Source organism: Manis javanica, chromosome 11, assembly GCF_040802235.1.
Source record: "Manis javanica isolate MJ-LG chromosome 11, MJ_LKY, whole genome shotgun sequence".
NCBI classification, from domain to species: domain Eukaryota; kingdom Metazoa; phylum Chordata; class Mammalia; order Pholidota; family Manidae; genus Manis; species Manis javanica.
Window position 1 is genome coordinate 76,577,034 of NC_133166.1, and position 25,532 is coordinate 76,602,565.

The 25,532-nt window shown below is 36.9% G+C and overlaps 1 protein-coding gene across 2 annotated transcripts in view; it reads left to right on the top strand.

Annotated features, from left to right (window-relative positions):
* DESI2 (desumoylating isopeptidase 2) overlaps positions 1-25,532 on the top strand; it is a 61,741-nt gene that overhangs the window by 28,135 nt on the left and 8,074 nt on the right. For both annotated transcript variants that reach the window (XM_073216715.1, XM_017669986.3), the window contains exon 2: positions 23,434-23,506. In XM_073216715.1, the coding sequence (XP_073072816.1) occupies positions 23,434-23,506 (73 nt within the window). The remainder of the gene's footprint in view (positions 1-23,433; positions 23,507-25,532) is intronic.

Consider the following 25,532-nt stretch of genomic DNA (forward strand, 5'->3'; position numbering starts at 1 on the left):
TTTGTTCCCAGGGTGCTGGTGTCAGGGACCCACTCACAGGTCTTACTGTCCTGTTTCCCTAGTATCCAGGACCCCCCCTCATCCACTGTGTCTGCGCTCTGGTCCGGATGGCTGGGGCTGGGTGGTCAGCAGTCCTGGTCTCCCTCTCCCTCCCTGCTCCAAATCCTCTCCTCCTTCCCAGAGCTGGAGTGTTGGGCGCTCGGGTCCCACTGGGCTGGGGCTTGTATCTTACCCCCTTCGCGAGGCACTGGGTTCTCGCAGGTGTGGACGTGGTCTGGATGTTGTCCTGTGTCTTTTGGTCTCTCTTCTAGGAAGAGTTGTCTTTGTTATATTTTCATAAATATATGTGGTTTTGGGAGGAGATTTCCGCTGCTCTGCTCACGCCCCCATCTTGGCTCCTGCTCCTGAATCAACCATTTTTTATCCAAGTAATAATCTCTGAGGTACATTCATAAATAACAGAGCAATGTCCTCGTGGTGTAACTGGAAATAGAGGACTATGTGGGCTTTACTGTTTGACCCTAAAGGAAAGACAGCCTTAGATTAAGCTGACCAAATGATAGCCTCAGTATCGAAGGTTTAGGTAGGTGGTTGACATAAAGATGTTGTGGTAACTCTGCTGTGGTTTCATGGTTTGAGAGAAACTATTTGTGGTAGCATCTGGCTGATTGGCTGTTTTCCTTTGGTATGTTAGGAAAGGTTTGAGAAGAATCAAACTAAACTATCAAGTGAAAACATCTGGTTTCTCATAATTCCTGAGGGATTATATACTTGTCAGCACTGGGTAAACTTGGTATGTAGCCTGTCTTAGTGGATCTCCCCCTAATGCTCTGTGTCCTTCCTCTCTCACAGCATTGCCTGTGTTTGTGGTGCACTTGCCCTGAAGGCTGGCTCCAGTGTCATACATAACTCTTCATCCCAGCCTGTGGTTGCCTTGGAGCAAGGGTTCTGAAAGTAGTCTCCTGAATGCTAGTTTTACTCTTAAACTTGGACCAAGCTCTAGGAATAAAAGTGGTATTTTCCCAGTTCAAATAAAAAGCTGAATGTTTGGATAAAATTGTCCTGCATTATCCATTTCTCCCAAGTGTGTAATTAAAATTTTTTGGCATCTGTGACTATTTAGACAACAAAATCAGTTAAGACATAGCCAACAAAAATTAGCAGAAATCTCACTAAGATCCAGTCATGTCAAATTCAGCAGCTTTTGTTTGTTTGTTTTTCATGGGTATATGTTCCTGGCTGTGACTTCATGCTGCATATTTATAATGGATCTTCTGTTAGAAAATATCAGTGTTTCATGGTGTTCCACACCATAAAAGAAGCATAAATTTCCACATACCAAGTTAAGGAAGCTCTGTGAGATATGTAGGGGAATTTTTACTGTAGAGATGACATGTGAAATGTTTTGATGGTAGTAAATAATTTTTTGAAGTAATGATAAAGGGTGGAACCCAAGGGCCAGAAGCATTGAGAAACAACTACTGTTATTTCAAAAACCTCAAGCTATGAGAGGATAGCAAATACTTCAGCATGAATAACTAGCAACAGCAAATCATTTTAGAGGAGTTTTGCAACTGAAATCATCCTGTAAAAGGCTCAGTCCTCATATACTTTTTGTGTTTTGTTTATTTACAGTTATCTCATTAAATCACCACTTAAAATAAGTACCATCCATATTGCTGCATAGCTTTGGTGTGGGATTAATGGGATTAACACACAAATGAAGTAGAATAGAAATCAAATATACAAATACATATGACTTGATTATTCTTCCTACAACAGAATGATTAGAGCCAAAACAGTTCTTACAACTTGTGACTGCCCTCATATGGTTTCGGTATCCTTGAGTAGGGTCATGCCCTAGGACTAGACTCAAGGTCAGTTAATGATTGTGTGTTGATCATGTGTTGAACCCCCTACTTGGAATTCTTTAGATGTTTTAAGTTCATTTGCTCAATAAATATGAGGAGTGCCTTTTCAGCATTACTTGTGCTGCAACGCCTTGAGTCTCGTGGCTGGCCTTTCAGATCTTCAGCATTCCGTCATGTTCCCTCCAAATCTGCGGGTCAGAGGCAGGGAGGAGCCAACACCTTGGCAGGACTTTGAGGCAGAAGAACTTGACAGGGCAGGCTGACCTTGAATTAAACGCTGGTCTCCCACAGGCAGCATATGCCCAGTTTTTAAATATTCAGGCTCTCAGGCATGTTCTCTAATAATAGAGTTAGGAAGCCCAAACAAGAGCACAAACATTTGGAGTACATGCCTTTCCCTGACCAACTCTCCAAATCACACCAAAGAAAAATATGTAACTTACTTCATAATATAAATTCTAAAAATTTTGTCACTAATGGGTTGCTGTTCATATATGAAGAGGTGGCTGACCAGAATACATATATTTGAGTTAGGTTTTATTCTATTCTTGATGTGTTAGCTCATTTTTGAAGGCAGCTGCCTGGAATTAGGGATGCAGCTTGTAATTTCATAAGTAACGTCTTTAAAGGTTTTTGAGGATAAGGGCCCAGGAACTATTCAATCATCTTTTGTGTTACTAAAAAACATTTATGGTAACTGGTATTTTTTTCTTTTCATTTTTTGGGTCAGCCCCACATTCATAATCTATATATTTTATTTTACTCATAATAAAGTTTATATTGGACCATTTCTTAGAACAAGAACAGGGAAATGGAAACTTTCTTCTTCATGAATTTCTTCATTCTTATTTTGCTAACAGAAGGAAAACCTTATTATAATGCCAGATTCCTTTTTTTTTTTTGTGGGGGTACAAAATATATATTGTATGTGAGGGAAAATTTAACCTTGGGAGACACACAGTATTTATAGAATAGTTTTTGTTTAGTTTTTCCAACTATAAAATGATACTCCTTTGCCATTTGGTACAAGTTAGTAGATCCTTTACTTCTATTCCTAGCATTTTTTTGTTTTACTTGAGATATAGTTCACTTACCATGCAGTTCACCCTTTTGTACAATTCAGTGGATTTTAGTGTATTCACAGAATTGTAAAACCATCATCACAGTCAGAAAATTTTTATCATTCCAAAAAGAAAACCTATACCCATTCGCAGTCACTCCCATTTCCCTGGAAACCTTTCAGTCATGTAACCACTAATCTACTTGCTGTATAAATTTAACTATTCTGGGCATTTCATATCAGTGGAATCGTACAGTGTGTGCTCATTTATAATTGGCATCTTTAGGCTAGTGTAATGTTTTCAAAGTTTGTTCATGTTGTTGCATGCATCAGTACTTCAGTTCTTTTTATTAAGTATTATTACATCATATAGATATACCACACTTTATCCATTCATCAGTTGATGGACATAGATTGTTTCCACTTTTTGGCTATTATAGATAATACCGCTGTGAACATTGATCACAAGTTTTTGTGTAACTATATAGTTTCATTTCTCTTGGGTATAAACCCAGGAGTGAAATTGCTGGGTCATGTAGTAACTCCTAGGTTAGTATTTTGAGGAAATGTTAAGCTTTTCTAAAACCCATACCATTTTAAATTACCGTCAGCAGTAGATGAAGATTCCAGTTTGTCCATATCCTTGTCAATACTTGTTTATATTTTTGGTTTTAGTTTAATTTTAACACAAAAGGTTTTAATTTTTATGAAGTCTCGTTTACCTCCTTTTTCTTTTGTCGCTTGTGCTTTGGTGTCATAACTAAGAAACCATTGCCTAATCTAAGGTCATGAAGACATACTTTTGTTTTTTTCTAGGAGTTTTATAGTTTTAGCTCTTAAATTTAGGTCTTTCATCCATTTTGAGTTAACTTTTATATATGATGTGAGTTAGGAGTCTTATGTCATTCATTTCTATGTGGATGTCCAATTGTTCCAGTTGAACTTGGAAGGATACTTTCTTTCTCCAGTTCAGTTGTCTTGGCACCCTTGTCAAAGGTCAGTTGACCATGTATGTACAGTTCAGTTTCTATTCCATTGATCTGTCTTTTGTGCCATTAGCACACTGTCTTGATTACTGTAGCTCTGTTCTAAGTTTTGAAATCAGGCAGTGTGATTGTTCCGACTTTTTCAAGACTGTATTGTCTATAATGGGTCTCTTGAATTTCCAGTATCAGCTTGTCAGTTCTACAAAACAGGCAGCTTGGATTTGGATAAGGATTGCAGTGATTCTGTAGGTCAGCCTGGGTAGTATTGCCATCTTAATAATAACTAATCCATGAGCTTGGAATGCCTTTCCATTTCTTTAGGTCTTTAATTACTTGCAATAATGTTTTATAGTTTTAATATAAAAAGTTATATTAGTTCTTTTAATGTGTCTCTAAAAATTTTTGATGCAACTCTTAAGTTTTCCTCAATTTCAGTTTTGTAGTGTTCATTGCTAGTATAGAGAAATACAACTGATGTTGTATATTAATCTTGTAGTTATGCAACCTTGCTGAACTTGTTTATTAGTTTTAATAGGTTTTTAATGATTTCTTTTGATTTTCCATGTATAAGATCAATGATGTCATCTGAAAATAGAGATAATTTTACTTATTCTTTTCCAGTCTGGGTGTCTTTTATTTCTTTTTCTCCAATGGTGCTGGCTAGAATCTCCAGTACAGGTTTCATAGAAGTGAAAGAGCAGAGACATCCTGTTTTGTTCCTGATCGTAAAGGGAAAGCATTAAGTCTTTCACCATTAAGTATGACATCAGTAGTCGGTTCTCATAGATGCACTTTAACAGGTTGGGGAAATTCCCTTATATTCCTAGATTTTTTTTTAGTGCATTTATCATGAAAAAGTGTTGGATGCTGTCAAATGCTTACCTATATGTGATGAGATAGGGTCATGTGAATTTTCTCCTTTATTCTTTTGATACGTTACATAACATTAATTGATTTTTCAGATATTAAGCCAACCTTCCATTCCTGTAATAAATCTCACTTGGTCATGGTGAATAATCCTTTTATTATTATTATTATTTATTTTTATTAAGGTATTATTCATATACAAACTTATGCTCAGCTTTCACATGAGCCAAATTGTGGTTACTACATTCACCCATATTATCAAGTCTCCACCACATACCCCATTACAGTTACTGTCCATCAGGATAGTAAGATGCTATAGAGTCACTACTTGTATTCTCTGTGCTATACTTGCTTCCCCATGCTCTGCTTATATTACGTGCACTGATGATAATGCCCCTTAAATCCCCTTATCCCTTCCTTCCCACCCAGCTTCTCCAGTCCCTTTCCCTTTGGCAACTATTAGTCTATTCTTGGGTTCATGAGTCTGCTGATGTTTTGTTCCTTGTTTTTGCATTGTTCTTAGACTCCACAGATGAGTGAAATCATTTGGCACTTGTCTTTCTCCTCCTGGCTTATTTCACTGAGCATAATACCCTCTAACTCCCTTAATGCTGTTGCAAATGGTACGATTTGTTTTCTTCTTATGGCTGAATAATATTCCATTGTGTATATGTACCACAACTTTATCCATTCATCTACCAATGGACCACTTAGGTCACTTCCATGTCTTGGCTATTGTAAATAGTGCTGTGATAAACCATAAGGGTGCATCTGTCTTTTTCAAATTGGGCCTGCTGCATTCTTAGGGTAAATTCCTAGAAGTGAAATTCCTGGGTCAAATGGTAAGTCTATTTTGAGCATTTTGAGGAACCTCCATACTGCTTTCCACAATGGTTAAACTAATTTACATTCCCACCAGCAGTGTAGGAGGGTTTCCCTTTCTACACAATCCTCACTAGCATTTGTTGTTGCTTGTCTTTTGGATATTAGCCATCCTAACTGGTATGAGGTAGTATCTCATTGTGGTTTTAATTTGCCTTTCCCTGATAACTAGTGATGTGGAGCATCTTTTCATGTGCATGTTGGCCATCTGAATTTCTTTGAAGAACTGTCTGTTCAGACCTTCCGCCCATTTTTTAATAGGGTTACTTGCTTTTTGTTTGTTGAGGTGCGGGAGCTCTTTATATATTTTGAATGTCCACCCCTTATTGGATATGTCATTTATGAGTATATTCTCCCATACTGTAGGATGCCTTTTTGTTCTACTCATGGTGTCCTTTGCTCTACAGAAGCTTTTTAGTTTGATGTAGTTCCACTTGTTCATTTTTGCTTGTTTCCCTTGACCGAGGAGATTTGTTCAGGAAAAAGTTGCTAATGTTTATATTCAAGATTTTTGCCTATGTTTTTTTCTAAGAGTTTTATGGTTTCATGACTTACATTCAGATCTTTGATCCATTTTGAGTTTACTTTTGTGTATGGAGTTAGACAGTTATCCAGTTTCATTTTCTTACATGTACCTGTCCAATTTTGCTAGCAACATCTGTTGAAGAGGCTCTCATTTCCCCATTATATGTCCATGGCTCCTTTATCATATATTAATTGGCTGGGTATGTTTGGGTTTATATCAGAGCTCTTGATTCTTTCCATTGATCTATGGGTCTGTTCTTGTGCCACCACCAAATTGTTTTGATTACTGTGGCTTTGTAGTAGAGCCTGAAGTCAGGGAGTGTAATTCCCCCAGCTTTATGCTTCCTTCTCAGGATTGCTTTGGCTATTTGGGGTCTTTTGTGGTTCCATAAGAATTTTAGAAATATTTGTTCTAGTTCATTGAAGAATGCTGTTGGTATTTTGATAGGGATTGCATTGAATCTGTAGATTGCTTTAGGCAGGGTGTACATTTTGACAATATTAAGTCTTTCTACCCAAGAACATGGGCTGTATTTCCATTTATTAGAGTCCTCTTTAATTTCTCTCATGAGTGTCTTATAGTTTTCAGGGTATAGGTCTTTCACTTTCTTGGTTAGGTTTATTCTTAGGTATTTTATTACTTTTGATGCAGTTGTGAATGGAATTGTTTTCCTGATTTCTCTTTCTGCTAGCTTATCGTTAGTGTATAGGAATGCAACAGATATCTGTGTATTAGTTTTGTATCCTGCAACTTTGCTGAATTCAGATATTGGTTGTAGTTTTGGAGTGAATTCTTTAGGGTTTTTTATGTACAATATCAGGTCATCTGCAAACAGGGACTGTCTGACTACTTCTTTACCAATCTGGATGCCTTTTATTGCTTTGTGTTGTCTGATTGCTGTGGCTATGACCTCCAGTACTATGTTGAATAAAAGTGGGGAGAGTGGGCATCGTTGTCTTGTTCCCGATCTTAAAGGAAAAGCTTTTAGCTTTTCACTGTTAAGTATGATGTTTGCTGTGGGTTTGTCATATATGGCCTTTATTATGTTGAGGTACTTGCCCTCTATACCCATTTTTTTGAGCTTTTATCATGAATGGATGTTGAATTTTGTCAAATGCTTTTTCAGCATCTATGGAGATGATTGTGTGATTCTTGTCCTTTTTATTGATATAGTGAATGATGTTGATGGATTTTCTAATGTTATACTATCCTTGCATCCCTGGAATAAATCCCACTTGGTCTTGATGTATATTTGTATTTGGTTTGCTAATATTTTGTTGAGTATTTTTGATTCTATGTTCATTAGGGATATTGGTCTGTACTTTTCTTTATTTGTGGTGTCTTTGCCTGGTTTTGTTTGGAAGTACTCCCTCCTCTTCTATTTTTTGGAAAACTTTAAAGAGAAATGGGTATTAAGTCTTCTCTATATGTGTGTTAAAATTCAGTGGTGAAGCCATCTAGTCCAGCAATTTTGTTCTTTGGTAATTATTTGATTACCAGTTCAATTTCATTGCTGGTAATTGGTGTGTTCAGATTTTCTGTTTCTTCCTGGGTCACCTTTGGGAAGTTGTATTTTTCAAGAAAGTTGTCCATTTCTTCTAGGTTATCCAGTTTGTTAGCATGTAATTTTTCATAGTATTCTCTAATAATTCTTTGTATTTCAGTGATGTCCATCATGATTTTTCCTTTCTCACTTTTGATTCTGTTTGTGTGTGTAGATTCTCTTTTTTCCTTGAAAAATCTGGCGAGGGATTTATCTATTTTGTTTATTTTCTCAAGGAACCACCTCGTGGCTTCATTAATTCTTTCTGTTGTTTTATTCTTCTCAATTTTATATATTTCTTCTCTGATCTTTATTATGTCCCTCTTTCTACTGACTTTGGGCCTCGTTTGTTGTTCTTTTTCCAGTTTCAATAATTGTGCATTTAGACTGTTCATTTGGGATTGTTATTCCTTCTTTATGTAGGCCTGAATTGCTGTATACTTTCCTCTTAGTACTGCCTTTGGTGCATCCCACAGAAGTTGGGGCGTTGAGTTGTTGTTTTCATTTGTCTCCATATATTTCCTGATCTCTGTTTTTATTTGGTCATTGATCCATTGATTATTTAGGAGCATGTTGTTAAGCTTCCATGTATTTGTGAGCTTTTTTGTTTTCTTTGTACAATTTTTTCTAGTTTCATACCTTTATGATCTGATAAGTTGGTTGGTACACCTTCAATCTTTCTGAATTTCCTGAGGGTCTTTTTGTGGCCTAGTGTGTGGTCTATTCTGGAAAATGTTTTATGTGTACTGGAGAAGAATGTGTATTGTGCAGCTTTTGAGTGGAGTGTTCTGTGGATGTCTGTTAAATCCGTCTGTTCCAATATGTTGTTCAGTGCCTCTGTGTCCTTACTTATTTTCTGTCTGGTGGATCTGTCCTTTGGAGTGAGTGGTGTGTTGAAGTGTCCTAAAATGAGTGCATTGCATTCTATTTCCCCCTTTAATTCCATTAGTATTTGTTGTACATATTTGGGTGCTCCTATGTTGGGTGCATAGATATTTATAATGGTTATATCCTCTGTTGGACTGACCCCTTCATCATTATGTAATGTCCTTCTTTTTCTCTTCTTAGTTTCTTTGTTTTGAAGTCTATTTTATCTAATACAAGTATTGCAACTCCTGCTTTTTTCTTTCTGTTGTTTGCTTTAAGTACATTTTTCCATCCCTTCACTTTAAGTCTGTGTATGTTTTGCATTTGAAATGAGTCTCTTGTAGGCAGCATATAGATGGGTCTTGCTTTTTTATCCATTCTGTATCTCTATGTATTTTGATTGGTACATTCAGTCCATTTACATTTAGGGTGATTATTGATAGATATGTACTTATTGCCATTGCAGGCTTTGGATTCGTGGTTACCAAAGGTTCAAGGGCAGCTTCCTTACTATCTAGCAGTCTACCTTAACTTACTTATTATAAACACAGTCTGATGATTCTTTTTTGTCTCCCCTCTTTTCTTACTCCTCCACTCTTTATATGTTAGGTGTCATATTCTATACTCTTTGTATATCTCTTGACTGACTTTGTGGGCTCATAATTTTGCATTTGGTTAATATTTAGGTGGTCTGCTTACTTTGCTGTGGTTTTATTTTCTCTGGTGACAGCTATTTAGTCTTAGGCACACTTCCATCTAGAGCAGTCTATTTAAAATAGACTGTAGAGATGGTTTGTGGGAGGTAAATTCCCTCAATTTTTGTTTACCTGGGAGTTGTTTAATCCCTCCTTCAAATTTGATAATCTTGCTGGATAGAGTATTCTTGGTTCAAGGCCCTTCTGTTTCATTACATTGAATATATCATGCCACTCCCCTCTGGCCTATAAGGTTTCTACTGAGAAGTCTGATGATAGCCTGTGTTTTCATTTGTAGGTGGTCTTTTTTCTCTCTCTGGCTGCTTTTAATACTCTGTCCTTGTCCTTGAACTTTACCATTTTAATTATTATATATCTTGGTGTTGTCTTCCTTGGGTCCCTTGTGCTGGGAGATCTGTGCCCTTCTGTCTCCTGAGAGACTATTTCCTTCCCCAGCTTGGGGAAATTTTCAGCAATTATTTTGTCAAAGACACTTTCTATCCCTTTTCTCTCTCTTCTTCTTCTGGTACCCCTGTAATGCGATTATTGTTCCGTTTGAATTGGTCACACAGTTCTCTTAATATTCTGTCAATCCTAGAGATCCTTTTTTCTCTCTGTGCCTTAGCTTCTTTGTATTCCTGTTCTCTAATTTCTATTCAATTTACTGTCTCCTCTACATCATCTAATCTGCTGTTAAATCTTTTCATTGTTCATTTTGTTTCAGCTGTTGTGTTTTTTAAGGTGTCTGTCTCCCTCCTGTATTCATCCTTTAGTTGTTGAATATTTTCCTGTAGTCCCATTAGCATGCTTATGCCTTTTATTTTGAATTTTTTTCTGAAAGATTGATGATTTCAGTTTCACAGAGCCCTCTTTCTATTGTTTGAGGGATTTTTGATTGAACAAGGTTATTCTGCATTTTCATAGTCCTGGAGTGATGCGAGTGGTCACAGGTGAGTGGTGCTGGTGCCTGCTGGGAGGACAAAGCCCTTGTCTGCTTCCCGGTCGCAGTGCCTGTCTCCACTGTCAGGGCCAGTGAGCAGCATGCAGGGAGCGGCCTCTGGGTTAATCCCTGAAGCTACCATGGGTGGGGCTGCCCTCCTGCTTGCCTAGGTGGTGGTGGTGATTGTACGTGAGTGGTGCAGGTGTCTGCCTGAAGGACAAAGTCCTTTCTTGCTTCCTGGTCACAGTGCCCGTCTCCACTGACATGGCCAGTGAGCCACACACAGGGAGTGGCCTCTGGGTTAATCCCCTAAACTGCAGTGGGCGGGACAATCCTGGAGATGGCCTAGGGTGATGTCAGGGGTCACAGGCGAGCGGTGTGGGTGTCTCCCAGGAAGGCTGAGCCCTTTCGTGCTTCCCGGCAGCAATGCCTACCTCTGCTGTCAGGGCCGGTTGTCCACACACAGGGAGAAGCCTCTGCATTAAGCTGTGTAGTTGCTCTAGGCGGGGCTGTCCTCCAGCTGGTCTGAAGCACTGGCACAGACAGTGGGTTTGCCCGTAGGTGCCAGCAGGGAGGAAGAATCAGCAGGCTCCTTTCGTGGTGAGGGACCTCGGAGCTGCATTACCAGCCAGGAGCGCCTGAAGCTCCTGAAAGTTCCCAACCTGCTGGGCTGAGTGTGCCAGGATGATTTTGTCCACCTATTCCTTCTCCTAAATCCTTGCCCCTTTAGCAGCCGTCTCACTGTTGAGACGTCTTTCAAAGTGCCCGCCTTTCCTTTGTCCCAAGGCAGCTGGTTGTGGGAACTGTTTGCAGTCTTAAATCTCCGCCTTCGGTTTTCAGCCCCTCTAATCTCTGGAGCACCATGCAATGTGTGTTTGAACTCCTGGAGTAAATTTTGAGAGCTGGGTATTTAGCAGTACTGGTCTTGTACTCCCTTCCTGCTCTGATTCTCTTACTCCCACCAGTGAGCTGGGGTTGGGTAAGTGCTCAGGTCCCCACTGCGTTTCGGCTTTTTTACTTTACCCTTTTCCATAAGACCATTCACTTCTCCCAGATGTAGACTGGCTGGTGCACTCTTACTTCTTCTGGTCCCTGTTTTAGGAATTTTGTGTTTGCTGTATTTTTAAGAAAATATGTGTTGTTTGGGAGATTTCTGCCTCACTTCTCACACCGCTGTCTTTTTTTTTGTCCACATAATCCTTTTTATATGTTGTTGGATTCAATGTGCTAATATTTTATTGAGTAGTTTTGAGCCTGTATTCATAAAAGATACTGATCTGAAGTCTTCTTGTGATGCCTTTGTGTTTTGGTGTCAAGTTAATTATGGCCTCATTGAATGAGCTGGGAAGTGTTTTCTTTCTTTGGAAGTAGTTTGAAGAATTGGTATTCATTCTTTAAATACTTGGTAGAATTCATCAGATCATCTGGTGATAGCTTTTTCTTTGTGGTTCTTAAATTAATAATGTATTCTCTTGTCCTTCATTCTCCTTCATTATAAATCAATTCAGATTTTTTATTTATTCTTGGGTTAGTTTTGGTAGTTTGTGTCTTTCCAGGACTATGTCCATTTCATCTCAGTTATCTAATTTGTTGCTAAACAGTTGATTATAGTATTCTTTTATAATCTTTTTTATTTCTGTAAGGCAAATAAAGATGTCTATTCATAGATTTCCAACTAGTAAATAGTTACTTTAATCTTTCAAATAAATTAATTCTTAACTTGGGGGTCTTTCTAGGGATAGAAAATACAAAGAAGCATGAAAACAAAGAACTGTTGAGGCCCTAATTGTTAACTGAATGAGCAACATGAACATTAATTCCTTCCTGGCATAGAATATTCAGATAGGACCTTTTGGGAAAAAAAATTCTAGGAGCAGGTAGACTTCTGCCATTCAGTACTGTCCAGACGAGTATGTCTAGGGTGAGATCATTTTCCTAACAACTTGTGGACTTCCTATAACCTTAAACAAAAACACTTGACCTAATTGTCCAACTTTCCATCTGAGAGTAGAGGGTGACATTACCACTTGCAAACCTGTTAGCCACTAGTTTTTCATTGTAGCCTCTCAGAAATTCTTTAGAAACCTTTTATAGGTCAAATCTCATTACAGTGAATTCCAAAGGATGGACCAAATTTTTGGATGGTGCGTTTTTAAGTTGCTGTCAATTTACAGGTTTTCCCAATTTGTCAAAACATGTCCTTTTATTTTTTAGAATATAAAGTCTTGAATGCAGGGAGATTATAAAGTAGTATAATACATACCCAACCAACATTAAAGGGGTTCTAATTATGGTATCCCTAAACGTGGAAGAGCTTTTTATTCTCTGCCCTTTCACAAATAAAGGTAAATTTCTGAGTTCAGGATCCCCAGTCTGATAAATGCATTTTCATCCTAACTCCCAAAAGTCATTGTTTGGCTTTGGGTTTTTGTTTTTGTTTTTTTGTGTGTGTGTTTTTTTTTTTCATGAAAACCTTTCTATCTCTTAATAAAATATTCTGTTATAGAAATGTGTTATAAAGAACATTACTCCTCAAGTAGAAGATAAATTGTTAAAACTAAGTTATATCATCCATCATGTGTAAATAAATGCTCAGTTTAGCAAGCGTGTAACACCTTTTGATTATTGCAGGCAAACCAATTATGTATGTATCTCTTTTTGGAAAACAATATATATTTTGAAAGAGAAGCTCATAGTATAAAAAGAGAAAAGGTAACTTTAAAGTAGAGCTGTCTGCATCCAGAACAAAAGCCTTTTGGTGCCCTTGTTAAGGAAGTGTTTGTCAGCATACTCGTTGCACAGCATAAACAATGGGATTTCTCAATTGGAAAAAGGAATAGAAGTCCTAGAAGTTAGCTGCCAAGGAAAATATTTACTGGAAAAAGAGTAGCAGAATTTTCATGCAGACTCGCACGATCACCTTGTGGTATTTTCCACTCTCTTAATGTAAAAAGAGGGAGAAAGGAGAAGGATAGCAAGAAACTTGGAAAGGTATCTCCTCTGTTGTAAGGAGGCAAAGACTAGATCATACACTCTAGTTCCTCCTTTTTAGTTTGAAAATGTTTAAAACCTTCAAAAAAAAGTTGAAAGCAAAGTACAGTCTGTATACTTTCAAGCTAGATTCACCAGTTTTTAAACATACTTGTTTTCTCCTAACCTCTCCTACACACACGCACACACACACACACTCACACTAACTCAGAAAGTCATAGACTTTATAACATTCGTCTCTATAAAGAGGTCAACATCTATTTCCTAAGAAGGCAGACATTCTCTGCCTAAGCACAGTATTATTATTCACACCAAAGAACTTTTCACTTAATAGAATAATATCTAGTGTATAGTACGTATTAATATTTCCCCCATTTACCCAATAATGTCTTCTGGCTCTTTGTTTTTCAATGTAGGATCTAGGCAAGTTTCCTCCATTACATTTAGTTGTCACATCTTTTTAATCTGCTGTAAAGAATAACTACCCTTTTTTCGACTTTCACGTCATTATTTTTTAAATGATCAGGCCACTTTTCTCATACAATGTCCCACAATCCAGACTTACTGATTTTTCCTTATGGTTATATCCCATTTAATGTATTTGGCAAGCCAACTAACAAAGTACGTTTTTTTGTCCTTTCGGTTTCATCACGTCAGTTTCTCTAACTGATGATACTTAGTTTAATTACTTGGATATGGTAACATTCACCGTACTCTCCCATTGCAAAGGTGTCGTTTTCCTTGTGATTTGGGAAAAATGTACTTTGAGACCTTGTGACCATTGTTCTCCAGCAACCTCTTCCAGTGGCCTTAAGCATCCATGTTCCTTGCCTACATCAGGTGGGGATTGCAAAGTTATGATTACCTGATTCTGCCTTTTCATCTACATGTATTAGCTGGCTTTCTTCTGTAAGGACGAGATTCCCTCCTTTCATTTTGTATGTGTATGTATTACTATAGGCTCAGATTATCTTTTTATTCAGTATGTTATAGTCCATTATTGTCATTATTTCTTTGATATTCAAATCTTCCCAAAGTTGACCAATAGAATCCCCTTCAAACTAGCTTCTGTACCATTTTGCTATGCTTCTATTCTCCTGTTGTTGTTCCCCTACAAATATATCCTGGAAATTACTCCCTTTCAGTTCCTCAAGAGCATTCCCCTTCTTTTTATGGCTACAAAGTATTTCAGATATCGTGTGAATATATCATAGTTTATTCACCTAGTACCCTGGTGCACATTTAAGTTGTTAGCAGTATTTTGATAGCACAAATAATGCTATTGTTTATGTTTTATGTATATACAGTCTATTCGATTCCAATCAATTAAGACCTGTTAAGAGAGTATATTATTTTAAAATAACATTTTTCTAATTATAAAAACAGAATACACATTTTTCATAAAACTTAGAAAAACAATCCTAAAATAGTTATAAGTGAAAGTATCTTGTAGAGGAGCGTGGGTCCCAAGACAACAGTGTAGGAAGATCCTGAACTGACCTCCTCCCATAGACACACCAAATGTACAGCTATATAAAGTTTATTTCCCTCTGAAAAAGATCTGAAAACTTGGATGAATTGCTCTCTACAACAAAGGAAAAAGGACTATATAGAGAAGGAGAGACAGAAATACATTCTTGTGGGAGGAACCACGCCTGGTGTAACTACACACATTAAGGAGGGATTTTACCAAACAGGAGTTTCTCCCAGAGAAACAATAGGTTGGAACCCCACATCAGGCACCCTGGCCCCTGATGATGAGCCCCCAGAATATTGGAAAGCCATTTAGGCTAATATCCAGGTTCCCAAAGTGCTGTAAGAAACTGAGATTCCACCCTTGGAGGGCTCACGTGCAGTCTCACTCACCTCAAAGACCCAGCCAAAAAAAAAACAGTAGTTTGAAAAGTACCTGAATTATATGTGAGGGAGATTAATTTTCTGTCTTGGGGCTTGCTTGGAGGGGTGGAGGACAATTAAAATGCTCCCTGGAGACAGAGCCACTGGTGGATGCCATTTTGTCACTCTTCTCACACCCCACTGGGATGGGCAGGGGAAAGCAGTCACGGTACATGCTAAGACCAGGAAGCATTAGCAGTTGTGGTATCCTCCCACTCCCAGCCAAAGGCTGGTGGCACACTAACAAGGCTATCTCACTACATTGCTAAAGCTTGGGGGTACACAAAGACAAGACACTTTGCTACTGTCTTTCTGAAGCCTGTGAGCATGCCCAGCCCACTAGACCCTCACACTGCATTGCTAAAGCAAACAGGTATTGCAGTCCAAACAGGGGATACCTCTTGATCACCAGGCCCTGATGGCCAAGTGGGTTGGTGTTTCAGAGTTTCACAGGACTGTAACAATCAGAAAGACAGCTCTTGGCAGGCCACCACCCACAGGATACTATACAGATAGCAGACTAAAACACAATCCCAGAGTTCCTGTGGGAAAAGCCTATTTACTTGGCCTGGAGCGTCAGCCTGAGGGATAGGCTTCATGTCTCCCACATATCTAGAGGCTAAGGAGTTACTTCCAGGGGATATAAGCAGGGAGACATCATCCTTGTACACCCCTTTGGCCTTGTTAAAGCTCAAGCAGCCTTCCCAGAAAGAAGTTTATACACTCATCTGGAATCCTAATTTTTGCAACTGTTGTCCAGAGAAAACCTATGGATCTCCTGGTCAGGAGGCCAACAGGGATTGATTGCAGCCTTTAAAGGCTGCTACCTGAGAATCTGACTTGTGTTCAGCCTGAAACTAGGTGCCAAATGAGTTTCCTTCCCTTGGGTCACTGACAGATCTTGGCATGCCTTCATCAGTGGGGGTATATCAAGAATAAATCAAGCCATTTGGACAATCACAAGCATTCAGGAGACAGCCAAGTGCTAGGTCAATGTGGAATGAGAAGGATCATCACTTACACAAGGTTTTCAGGCCTGAAAGCTGTTTTGCCTAATATGTACAAACATAAAAGAGTCAAGCAAAATGAAGAAACAGAAAAATGTGTTTTAAATGAAAGAAAAAGACAAAACCTTAGTAAAAGACCTTAATGATGGGGGATAAGCAATCCACCTGATAAGTAATTCAAAGTAATGGTCATAATGATGCCCAACTCAGGAGAAGAATGACTGGACACAGTGAGACAACTTCAACAAAGAGAAAATATAGGAAAGTACCAAATAAGTCACAGAGCAGTAGAATCAGGATAGTCAGTCACTATACCTAAACTGAAAAAATACTAGAGAGGCTCAGTTGCAACATGGATAATGTATGGATCAGCAAGCTGGAGGGTAAAGCAATAGAACTTATTTAGACAGGGTAGCAAAAAGAAAGAATTTTTTTTTTTTAATGAGCCAACTTAGGGGACCTTGGGGACAACATCAAGTGGAATAACATTTGCATTATAGGGGTCTCAGAAAGAGAAAAGAGAGACAAAGGGACAGCATACTTGAAGAAATAGTGTCAGAACTTCCCTAGCTTAGGGAAGGAAACAGACATTCAGGTCCAAGAAGACTGCAGGAATTTACAAATAAAATGAATCCAAAGAGAGCTACATCAAGGGATATTATAGAGAATCTAAGAGCAGGAAGAGAAAAATTAGTTTTTACATATAAGGGAAACCCCATAAGATTGTCAGCAGATTTATCAGCAGAAATTTAAAGCCAGAAGGGCATGACATAATATATTCTGTGTGAAAGGATTTTCATTCAGATTTGAAGGAGAGAGAAGAATTTTCTAGACAAGCAAAAGCTAAATGAGTTTATCATTACTAAACTGACTTTACAAGAAATACTAAAGGGACATCTTTAAACTGGAAAAAAATGGCACTAATTAATAATAAAAGAACATACAAAAGTAAAAATCTCACTGGAGAAGGTAAACATATAGTAAAGGTAAGGGATTAATCATTTATAAAGCCACTAAGGTTCAAAGGCAAAAGTAGTAAAGTTAGCCAGAACTACAATAATTGCATAAGGGATACATAAAATAAAAAGCTCTAAAAATTGACATCAAAAACATAAAATGTTGGTGGAGGGAGTAAAATTGTAGGGTTCTGAAATGTGTTCAAATTTAAGTTGCTGTCCATAATGAAAGGTGAAAGGCGAAAAATGCTTTTCCTCTGCAATTAGGAACAAGACAAGGATCCCATTATCCCCACTTATATTCAACATAGTGTTGGAAGTCCTGACCATAAGAATGAGGCCAGAAAAAGAAAAGGCAGCCAGATTGGAAAGGAAAAAGCAAAACTGTCACTATTTGCAGATGATATGATAACTGTATGTAGAAAGCTAAAGACCTTATTAAAAAATGTTAGAACTAATCAGTTAACTCAGTAAAGAACTATCAGAAGAGAAATGAAGTAAACAACCCCATTTAATCACATCCAAAATAATAAAATATCTAGGAATAAATTTAATAGAAGAGGTAAAAGATATATCTATACACTGAAAAATGTAAGACACTGATGAAAGAAATTGAAGAAGACACAATTAAATGGAAAGATATACTATGTTCATGGATTGGAATAATTAATATTGTTAAAATGCCCAAATGACCCAAAGCAATCTACAGATTCATTCAGTTACAACCCCTATCAAAATTTCAATGACAGTTTTCACAGAAATAGAACAAATAAACCTTAAGTTTGTTAGGAACCATGAAAGATTCTGAATAGCCAAAGCAATCTTGAGAATGAAGAACAAAGCTAGAGGATCAAACCCCCTGATGTTAAACTATACTACAAAGTCGTAATAACCAACACAGTATGGTATTGGCATAAAAACAGACATATTGCTCAATGGAATAGAATAGAGAACCAGAAATAAACCCACACGTATATGGTCAATTTACAACAAAGGACCCATGAATATACAGTGGAGAAAAGACAATTCTCTTCAATAAATGGAGTTGGAAATAACTAGACAACTACATGCAAAAGAATGAAACTGGACTACTATCTTATACCATATATAAAAATCAACTGGAAATGGATTAAAGACATGAATGTAAGATATGAAAGCATAAAACTAGAAGAAAGTATAAGTGGTGAGCTTCCTTGACATTGGTTTCAGTGGTGTCTTTTTAATCTGCTGATTAAAGCAGTGGAAATAAGCACAAATTAACAAATGTGATTACATCAAACTGTAAAACTTCTGTACGGCAAAAGAAACCATCAACAAAATGAAAAGGCAACCTACCAAATAGAAGATACTTGCAAATGATATATCCAATAAAAGGCTAATTTCTAAAAATAGAGAACTCATACAACTTGGTAACAAAAAGACAATCCAATTAAAACATAGGCAGATGATCTGAATAGACATTTTTTCCAAAGAAGACATGTGGGTGGCCGACAGGCATATGAAAAGATATTCAACATCACTAATCATTAGGGAAATGCAAATCAGAACCACAATAAAGACACTGCCTCACAACTATCAGAAAGGCTATTTTCAAAAAGACAACCAATAAGTAGGGGTGAGGATGTGGAGAAAAGGGAACCCTTGCATACTGTTGAAGGGAATGTAAATTGGTGACACCACTATGGAAAACAGTATGGAAATTCTTCAGAAAATTAAAAATAGAGTTGCCGTATGAGCCAGCAATTCCACTGCTAAGTATCTATCCAAAGAAAATAAAAACATTAATTTGAAAAGATATATGCACCCTTATGTCCATTGCAGTATTATTTGCAATATCCAAGAGATGGATATGGAAACAATGTGTCCATTGATTGGATGAATGGATAAAGGAGATGTAGGAGATAGATAATGGAATACTACTAAACACAAAGAATGACCAATCTTGCCATCTGTGACAACATGGATGGACTTTATGGGTATTATGCTAAGTGCAATAAGTAAGACAGAGAAAGATAGATAATTTCAGTTACATGTGGAACCTAAAAAAAAAAAAAAAAACCCACACTCAAAAAAGATTGGAGATTGCCAGAGGGGAGAGTTTTGGGGGTGTTGAGGACAAAATGGTGAGAGGCATTAAGTACAAACTTAGAGATATAAAATAAGTCAGGAGGATGTAGTATACAGAATGGGGACTATAGTCAGTAACACTGTATTAACCTTGTAAGATGACAAATAGTGACTAGATTTTTTTAATTAAAGTATCAATATACATCACAGTGGTTCAACAGTCCTTGTAATCAGCTTATATTGTGATTGTGAATTACTGTGCACTTTTCTCCCCCTCACCCTCCTACCCCCATCCCTTTGCCACCTTCTCCCTTCCCCCTTGGTAACCACTACTTAGTGTCTATGAGTCTAATCCTATTTTGTTCCTTCTGTTTTTGTTTTTTATATTCCACAAATAAGTGAAATCATATGCCTTTCTCCACCTGGCTTATTTCACTGAGCATAATACCCTCTAGATCCATCCATGTTTACAAAGAGCAATATTTATTTTTATGGCTGAATAATACTCCATTGTATATATGTACCACATCTTCTTTATCCACTCATCTATTGATGGACACTTAGGTTGCTTCCATATCTTGGCTATTGCAAGTAGTGCAACAGTAAACATAGAGGTGCATATATCTTTTTGAATCAGGAATTTTGTTTTCTTTGGGTAAATTCCTAGGAGTGGAATTACTAGGTCAAATGGTATTGCTATTTTTAGTTTTCTGAGGAACCTTCATACTTCTTTTTCCACAGTGGTTGCACCAATTTGCATCCCCATCAACAGTGTAGGAGGGTTCCTATTTCTCCACATTCTCTCCACCATTTGTTGTTTCTTGTCTTTTGGATGGTGGCTCTTCTAACTGGTGTGAGGTGATACCTCCTTATAGTTTTAATTTGCATTTCTCTGATGATAAGTGACGTGGAATCTTTTCATGTGTCTGTTGGCCATTCATATTTCTTCTTTGGAGAAGTGTCTCTTCAGGTCCTCCACCCATTTTTTAATTGAGTTATTTTGTTTTTTGGGTGTTGAGGCATATGAGTTTTTATTTTAGATGTTAACCCCTTATGAGATGAGTCATTTACGAATACATTCTCCCATACTATAGGATGCCTTTTTGTTTTGCTGATGGTGTCCTTTGCTGTACAGAACTTTTTAGTTTGATGTAGTCTCACTTGTTCATTTTCGTTTTGTTTCCTTTGCCTAGGATGGTGTGTCCAAGAAAAGTTGCTCGTGCTTATATTTAAGAGATCTTTGCCTGTTTTCTTCTAAGAGTTTTATGGTTTCGTGGCTTCAGGCCTTTGATCCATTTCAAGTTTACTTTTGTGTATGGAGTTAGACAGTAATCCAGTTTCATTCTCTTGCATATAGCTGTCCAGTTTTGCCAACACCAGTTGTTGAAGAAGCTGTCTTTTCCCCATTGATATTCATGGCTCCTTTAATGTATATTAATTGACCACATATGCATGGGTTTATATCTGGGGTCTTTATTCTGTTCCATTGATCTATGAGGTCTGTTCTTGTGCCAGTACCAAATTGTTTTAATTACTGTAGCTTTAAAGTAAAGCTTGAAGTCAGAGAGTGTAATGCTCCCAGCTTTGCTCTTCTTTCTCAGAATTGCTTTGGCTATTCAGGGTCTTTTGTGGTTCCATATGTATTTTAGAACTATTTGTTCTAGTTCATTGAAGAATGCTGTTGGTACTTTGATAGGGATTGCATTGAATCTGTAAATTGCTTTGGGCAGGATGGCCATTTTGACAATATTAATTTTTCCTATCCATGAGCACAGAATGTATTTCCATTTATTGGTGTCTTCTTTAATTTCTCTCTCAAGTACATTATAGCTTTCAGAGTATAGGTCTTTCACTTCCTTGGTTAAGTTTATTCCTAGGTATTTTATTCTTTAGGATACAATTGTCAATGGAGTTGTTTCCCTGATTTCTCTTTCTGCTAGTTCATTGTTAGTATATAGGAATGCAATAGATTTCTGTATTAGTTTTGCATCCTTCAATTTTGCTGAATTTGGTTATTCTAGTAGTTTTTTGGTGGAGTCTTCAGGGTTTTCTATGTATAATATCATATCATCTGCAAATAAAGTTTAACTTCTTCCTTACCAATTTGGATGCCTTCTATATCTTTGTGTTGTCTAATTGCCATGGCTAGGACCTCCGTGGTTACTAGATTTATTGTGGTGACCTCTTTACAGTGTACACAAATATCAAGTCACAGTGTTATACACCTGAAACATACATAATACTGTATGTCAGTTATACCCTAATAAATAAATACATTTTTAAGTGAAAGTAACCCTTTATACTGCTCCAGTCCTGCTATTATATACTCCCCTCCCTCAAACTATTAACAATTTAATCTGTATGCTTCAAACTTTTGTTGTAGTTGATGGAATTTTATTCTTCCATATTTGGCATGTAAACATAGTCATATTTATTTGTTTATCTTACCAAAATGTGGTCATGTTACAGATAATGTATTATGGTTGGTGTTTTTACTTTATGTGTCTATGTGCATTGAATCATCTCTCTTTTTAGTAGCTGTAATGATAATTCATAATACTGATTTACCGTAATTTAACCATTCCCCTACTGATACTTAGATTGTTTCCAGTTATTCAGTATCATAGACAACTGCATTTAATGTCCTGAAACATGTCTTTGCATGTGTTCAAAAGTGTTTTTATAGATGGCAAGAAGTGAAATGATTAATTAACTGTCATTGATTCACATTTCTGCAGTATTTTCCTCACATCCTATCAACACCAAGTATTAGCAATATTTTTTTATATTTGTCAGTCTGGTGGATAAAAAGGGAATGGTAGGTACTCCATCCAAAATCTAATTGGTTCAGATAAAAAGGTGTCCCTCACTTCCCTAACCATCCATCCAAATCAGGCCGTCCAAAATCGGAAACTACATAGAATCAGGTAAAGAGGGAGATACAGTCTCATACTAATCTTTGATATATGTGTTACAGTTTTTTCTCCCTGTGTTTTACACAGTAAAAAGTTGTAAATGTCTATGTTGGATGTCTGTTGTTTTCCTCTATAAATTTTAGGTTTTACTTTACTTAGGTTAGCTTTTTTCATCAAAGATTTTTAAAATCTATTCCACTATATGATAATTTTGAATTTTTAGGTATGTGGAATGTGTTTTTATGTATATTAATTTTGTTGATACATTTTAAATGATTTATCCTTTATCATTAATTTTAAACACCACCTTTATAATAGATTAGATTTATACATATATGTATATATGCACATACACCCGATTCTTCTACATATATATAAATATACACGCACACACACACACACACACACACACACACACACACAAACACAAGGATCTGTTCCTGCAAGAAACAGTACCATTTTGTTTTAATGAATATTTTGATCTCTATATGAGAAAATCCCTTGTTTTTCAAATATATTTCTTGGATTTCATTTCTTAATTTTGCTTCCAGGTACACTTCAGGGGGGGAAAATCCTAATCCATTTATATTTCATCCAGCAACGTATGAGAATGTGCATTTTCCCTGGTCTGGGAGAAACTGGCTAAGAGTCTGGAACCAGGTTTAAGACTTGACTAAATATAGAAACATAGAAAAATTGAAGACAAGTAAATCTGTCCTCTAACCTGAGAGAAATCATACAGGTTGTAGCACTGTTAAGTGTTACCTAAGTGTTTAATGAGCTAATAACTCATGTACCTTCTTCTCAGTATAACTCCCTCTTGTCCACCTGTAACCTTTCCATAGTCATCCCTATAATCTCATATCACATTACCTACGTGCTTCCTCTGCCCTCTTTCCTGGCATTTCTTCCCACTCCCTTCCACCCTACCCCACCACCCCACATTTTCTATCTGGGGACATCTCATTTGTTCCTAAAAATCCAGTTCAGCTATTATCTTTTTCTGGAAAGTTTTTCTTCATACCAATAGTAAGAAAATTGCCCTAACTTTTGTGCCTCATGTTATTTATTCCTATATTGTCATTATCAAACTTTGAGCTGAATCAGGACATATGTGTCATATATATGTCTAGATAGGAAAGCAGACATTGTATATGACTTTTAAAAAAAAAGACTGACAGGAGGGCTTTTATATCAACACAGAGATAGGACCAAATGGGTAGTTATCATGGGAGTTTCTGAGCTGTAAGGAAAAACAAGAAATGGGATTCGAATATTCAGAAGGATTTGGGAGTAGTAGCTTCCTATAAAGCGGAAGTGTAAATGAACAGGCACTCTGAATCTTTTTTTTTTTTTTTTTTTAGTACTGGATGAATGAATACACCTCATCCATTGGAATTGGAGTTTTTCATTCAGGAATTGAAGTATATGGCAGAGGTACGTGCACACACAGTCTAAAATGTACTTTATACTTTCTGAAATGTTTTTCCTTTAAAGAAGTAGCAAAATCGTAACGACAGCTCTTTCTTTTTTTTTTTTAAACCACTTCTCTACATTATTGCAGAAAGTAGAAAATTTCCCCATATTTGTTCATACTGTATTTTGGAAAAATGCCAGAAGTTGAATGCTTTTGGAGAGAAAGTACTCAAAGTACACAAGTATCCATTCATTTAGTTATCTTATATTGTGAATGCTACTTCTTAAAAAGTATTTTCCTTTTGAGATTGCTAAACCATGACAGCTCTGCTCTAATAAATATTGGAGTTCCTAAGAAACCATGCACTTTGGAAACTAGTATGAGAACAGTTATTTGGATTGAAAGAGAATTGATGCTAGAGAGTATCAAACTTGAAATACCAATTTCCTGAGGGAATTTCAGTAACAAATTTACTTTTGTAAACGTGCAATGTACAGTTATAAAGTTTAAAGACATCACTGAGCAAACCCTGCCCTTGATTACATCTAGCTTTTGTGCTCAAGAATGATGGCCTTTGTCTTTACTCAGCCCTTTTTATTCTTTATTACCCTTTTTATGATAAACATGACAGGAGCCACTCAAACCAAGCAACTGTTTTCAACAGCTTTTTCCTTTCTTCTAATTTCCACTTTCGGGGTAGAATAATTTACTCCTGATCAAGTTGTAAGCAGCAATGATCTGCATAAATCAGATCATGTTGCCAATTTCATCAGGGTTGTGTAATAGTTTGAATAAAAAACTCACCCTATAGCAGAAACACCTTCACTTGTTCAGCTTGGCAGTCTTCCTGACTTCTTAGAATATGTTACTGCAGTTTACACAGTTATCCGGAAGACAGCATAGCAGCTATAGCTATAGCAAAGAAAAGGCTCATTTACTTAAATGTGTCAGTATGGTGTTTTTACTGTCCCTTTTTTATATTCCACATAAGCTGCTTCTAGAAGTAGTGTAGCATATTAAATGTTGGCTGTAAAGATCTGCTGTTTAAGCTCCATTTTACTTGAAAGGCTGCATCTGCCAAATAATCCCAAAAAACAATGAGGCTTTCAGTGAAAGTTTCAGTGGTTGTAGTATTGCTGTGGGTGGAATCAAGGGTTTGCTCCTTTCCTTGGTTGGGCTCTTGCCAAAATTGTGTTTTTTCTTTTTAACTGAATTGGCATGGTATGTTAGTTTTTCAAGTGCCGTCAGGTTTTGAACCATATCACCATGCTGCTGTGAGGTAGGTAAGGGCGTGTGGCATTTTCTCCACTTTTCAGATGAAGAAAGCAAAGCTCAAACCTGCTGAAAGTCACACTGCTAATAATTAGCAGAAGTAAGACTTGAACCCAAGTGTTCTTAATACTAGCCCATTGCTCTTTTAACTGCCTAATTATAGCTCCCCTTCATAAAATAATTTAGGATTAATTAGAAACATGGTTCAAAACATAGACATGTAAGCTTAGCAAAGCTAGGGCCATACATATTCCTAAAAGTGACAGTGCTTCTTGAAAATAGGTGAATGATGGCTCTGTAACTTTCCTTACTTAATATAATTGAGAAACTTAAAAATCCAAACATAATCTTTCCATCTCCAGCCTGGTTATCCACAATGTTTTATAAAACTCTTACCATAAAAAAAATTTTAATGTATATTTCAAAACTGAGTGCTAAACACTTTGTTTCTTACCTATATCATTGCCTTTTTCCTGAAAGGTCTGAATCAAAAGTAAACTTAGTACCTGCCTTGTTCTTTCCCAGACCTATTAAGATTATATTTAATAAATTTTATATTCTAGGATTAACTTAAACATTTGTTTGAAATTCTTTCAGTGCACTAAGTATCTCGTGTCAGAATTATAGCCAGAAATTTTAGTTCCTTCTTCATTTGAAACAACCATTCTCAATTCTGTACTGGATGAGAGTTTGTATCTGATGAGCCTAGATATACATTCATTGTAACACAAGTAGTTCCCTCCTAGCTAAAAAAGACTTGTTGTGGAGAGTGTG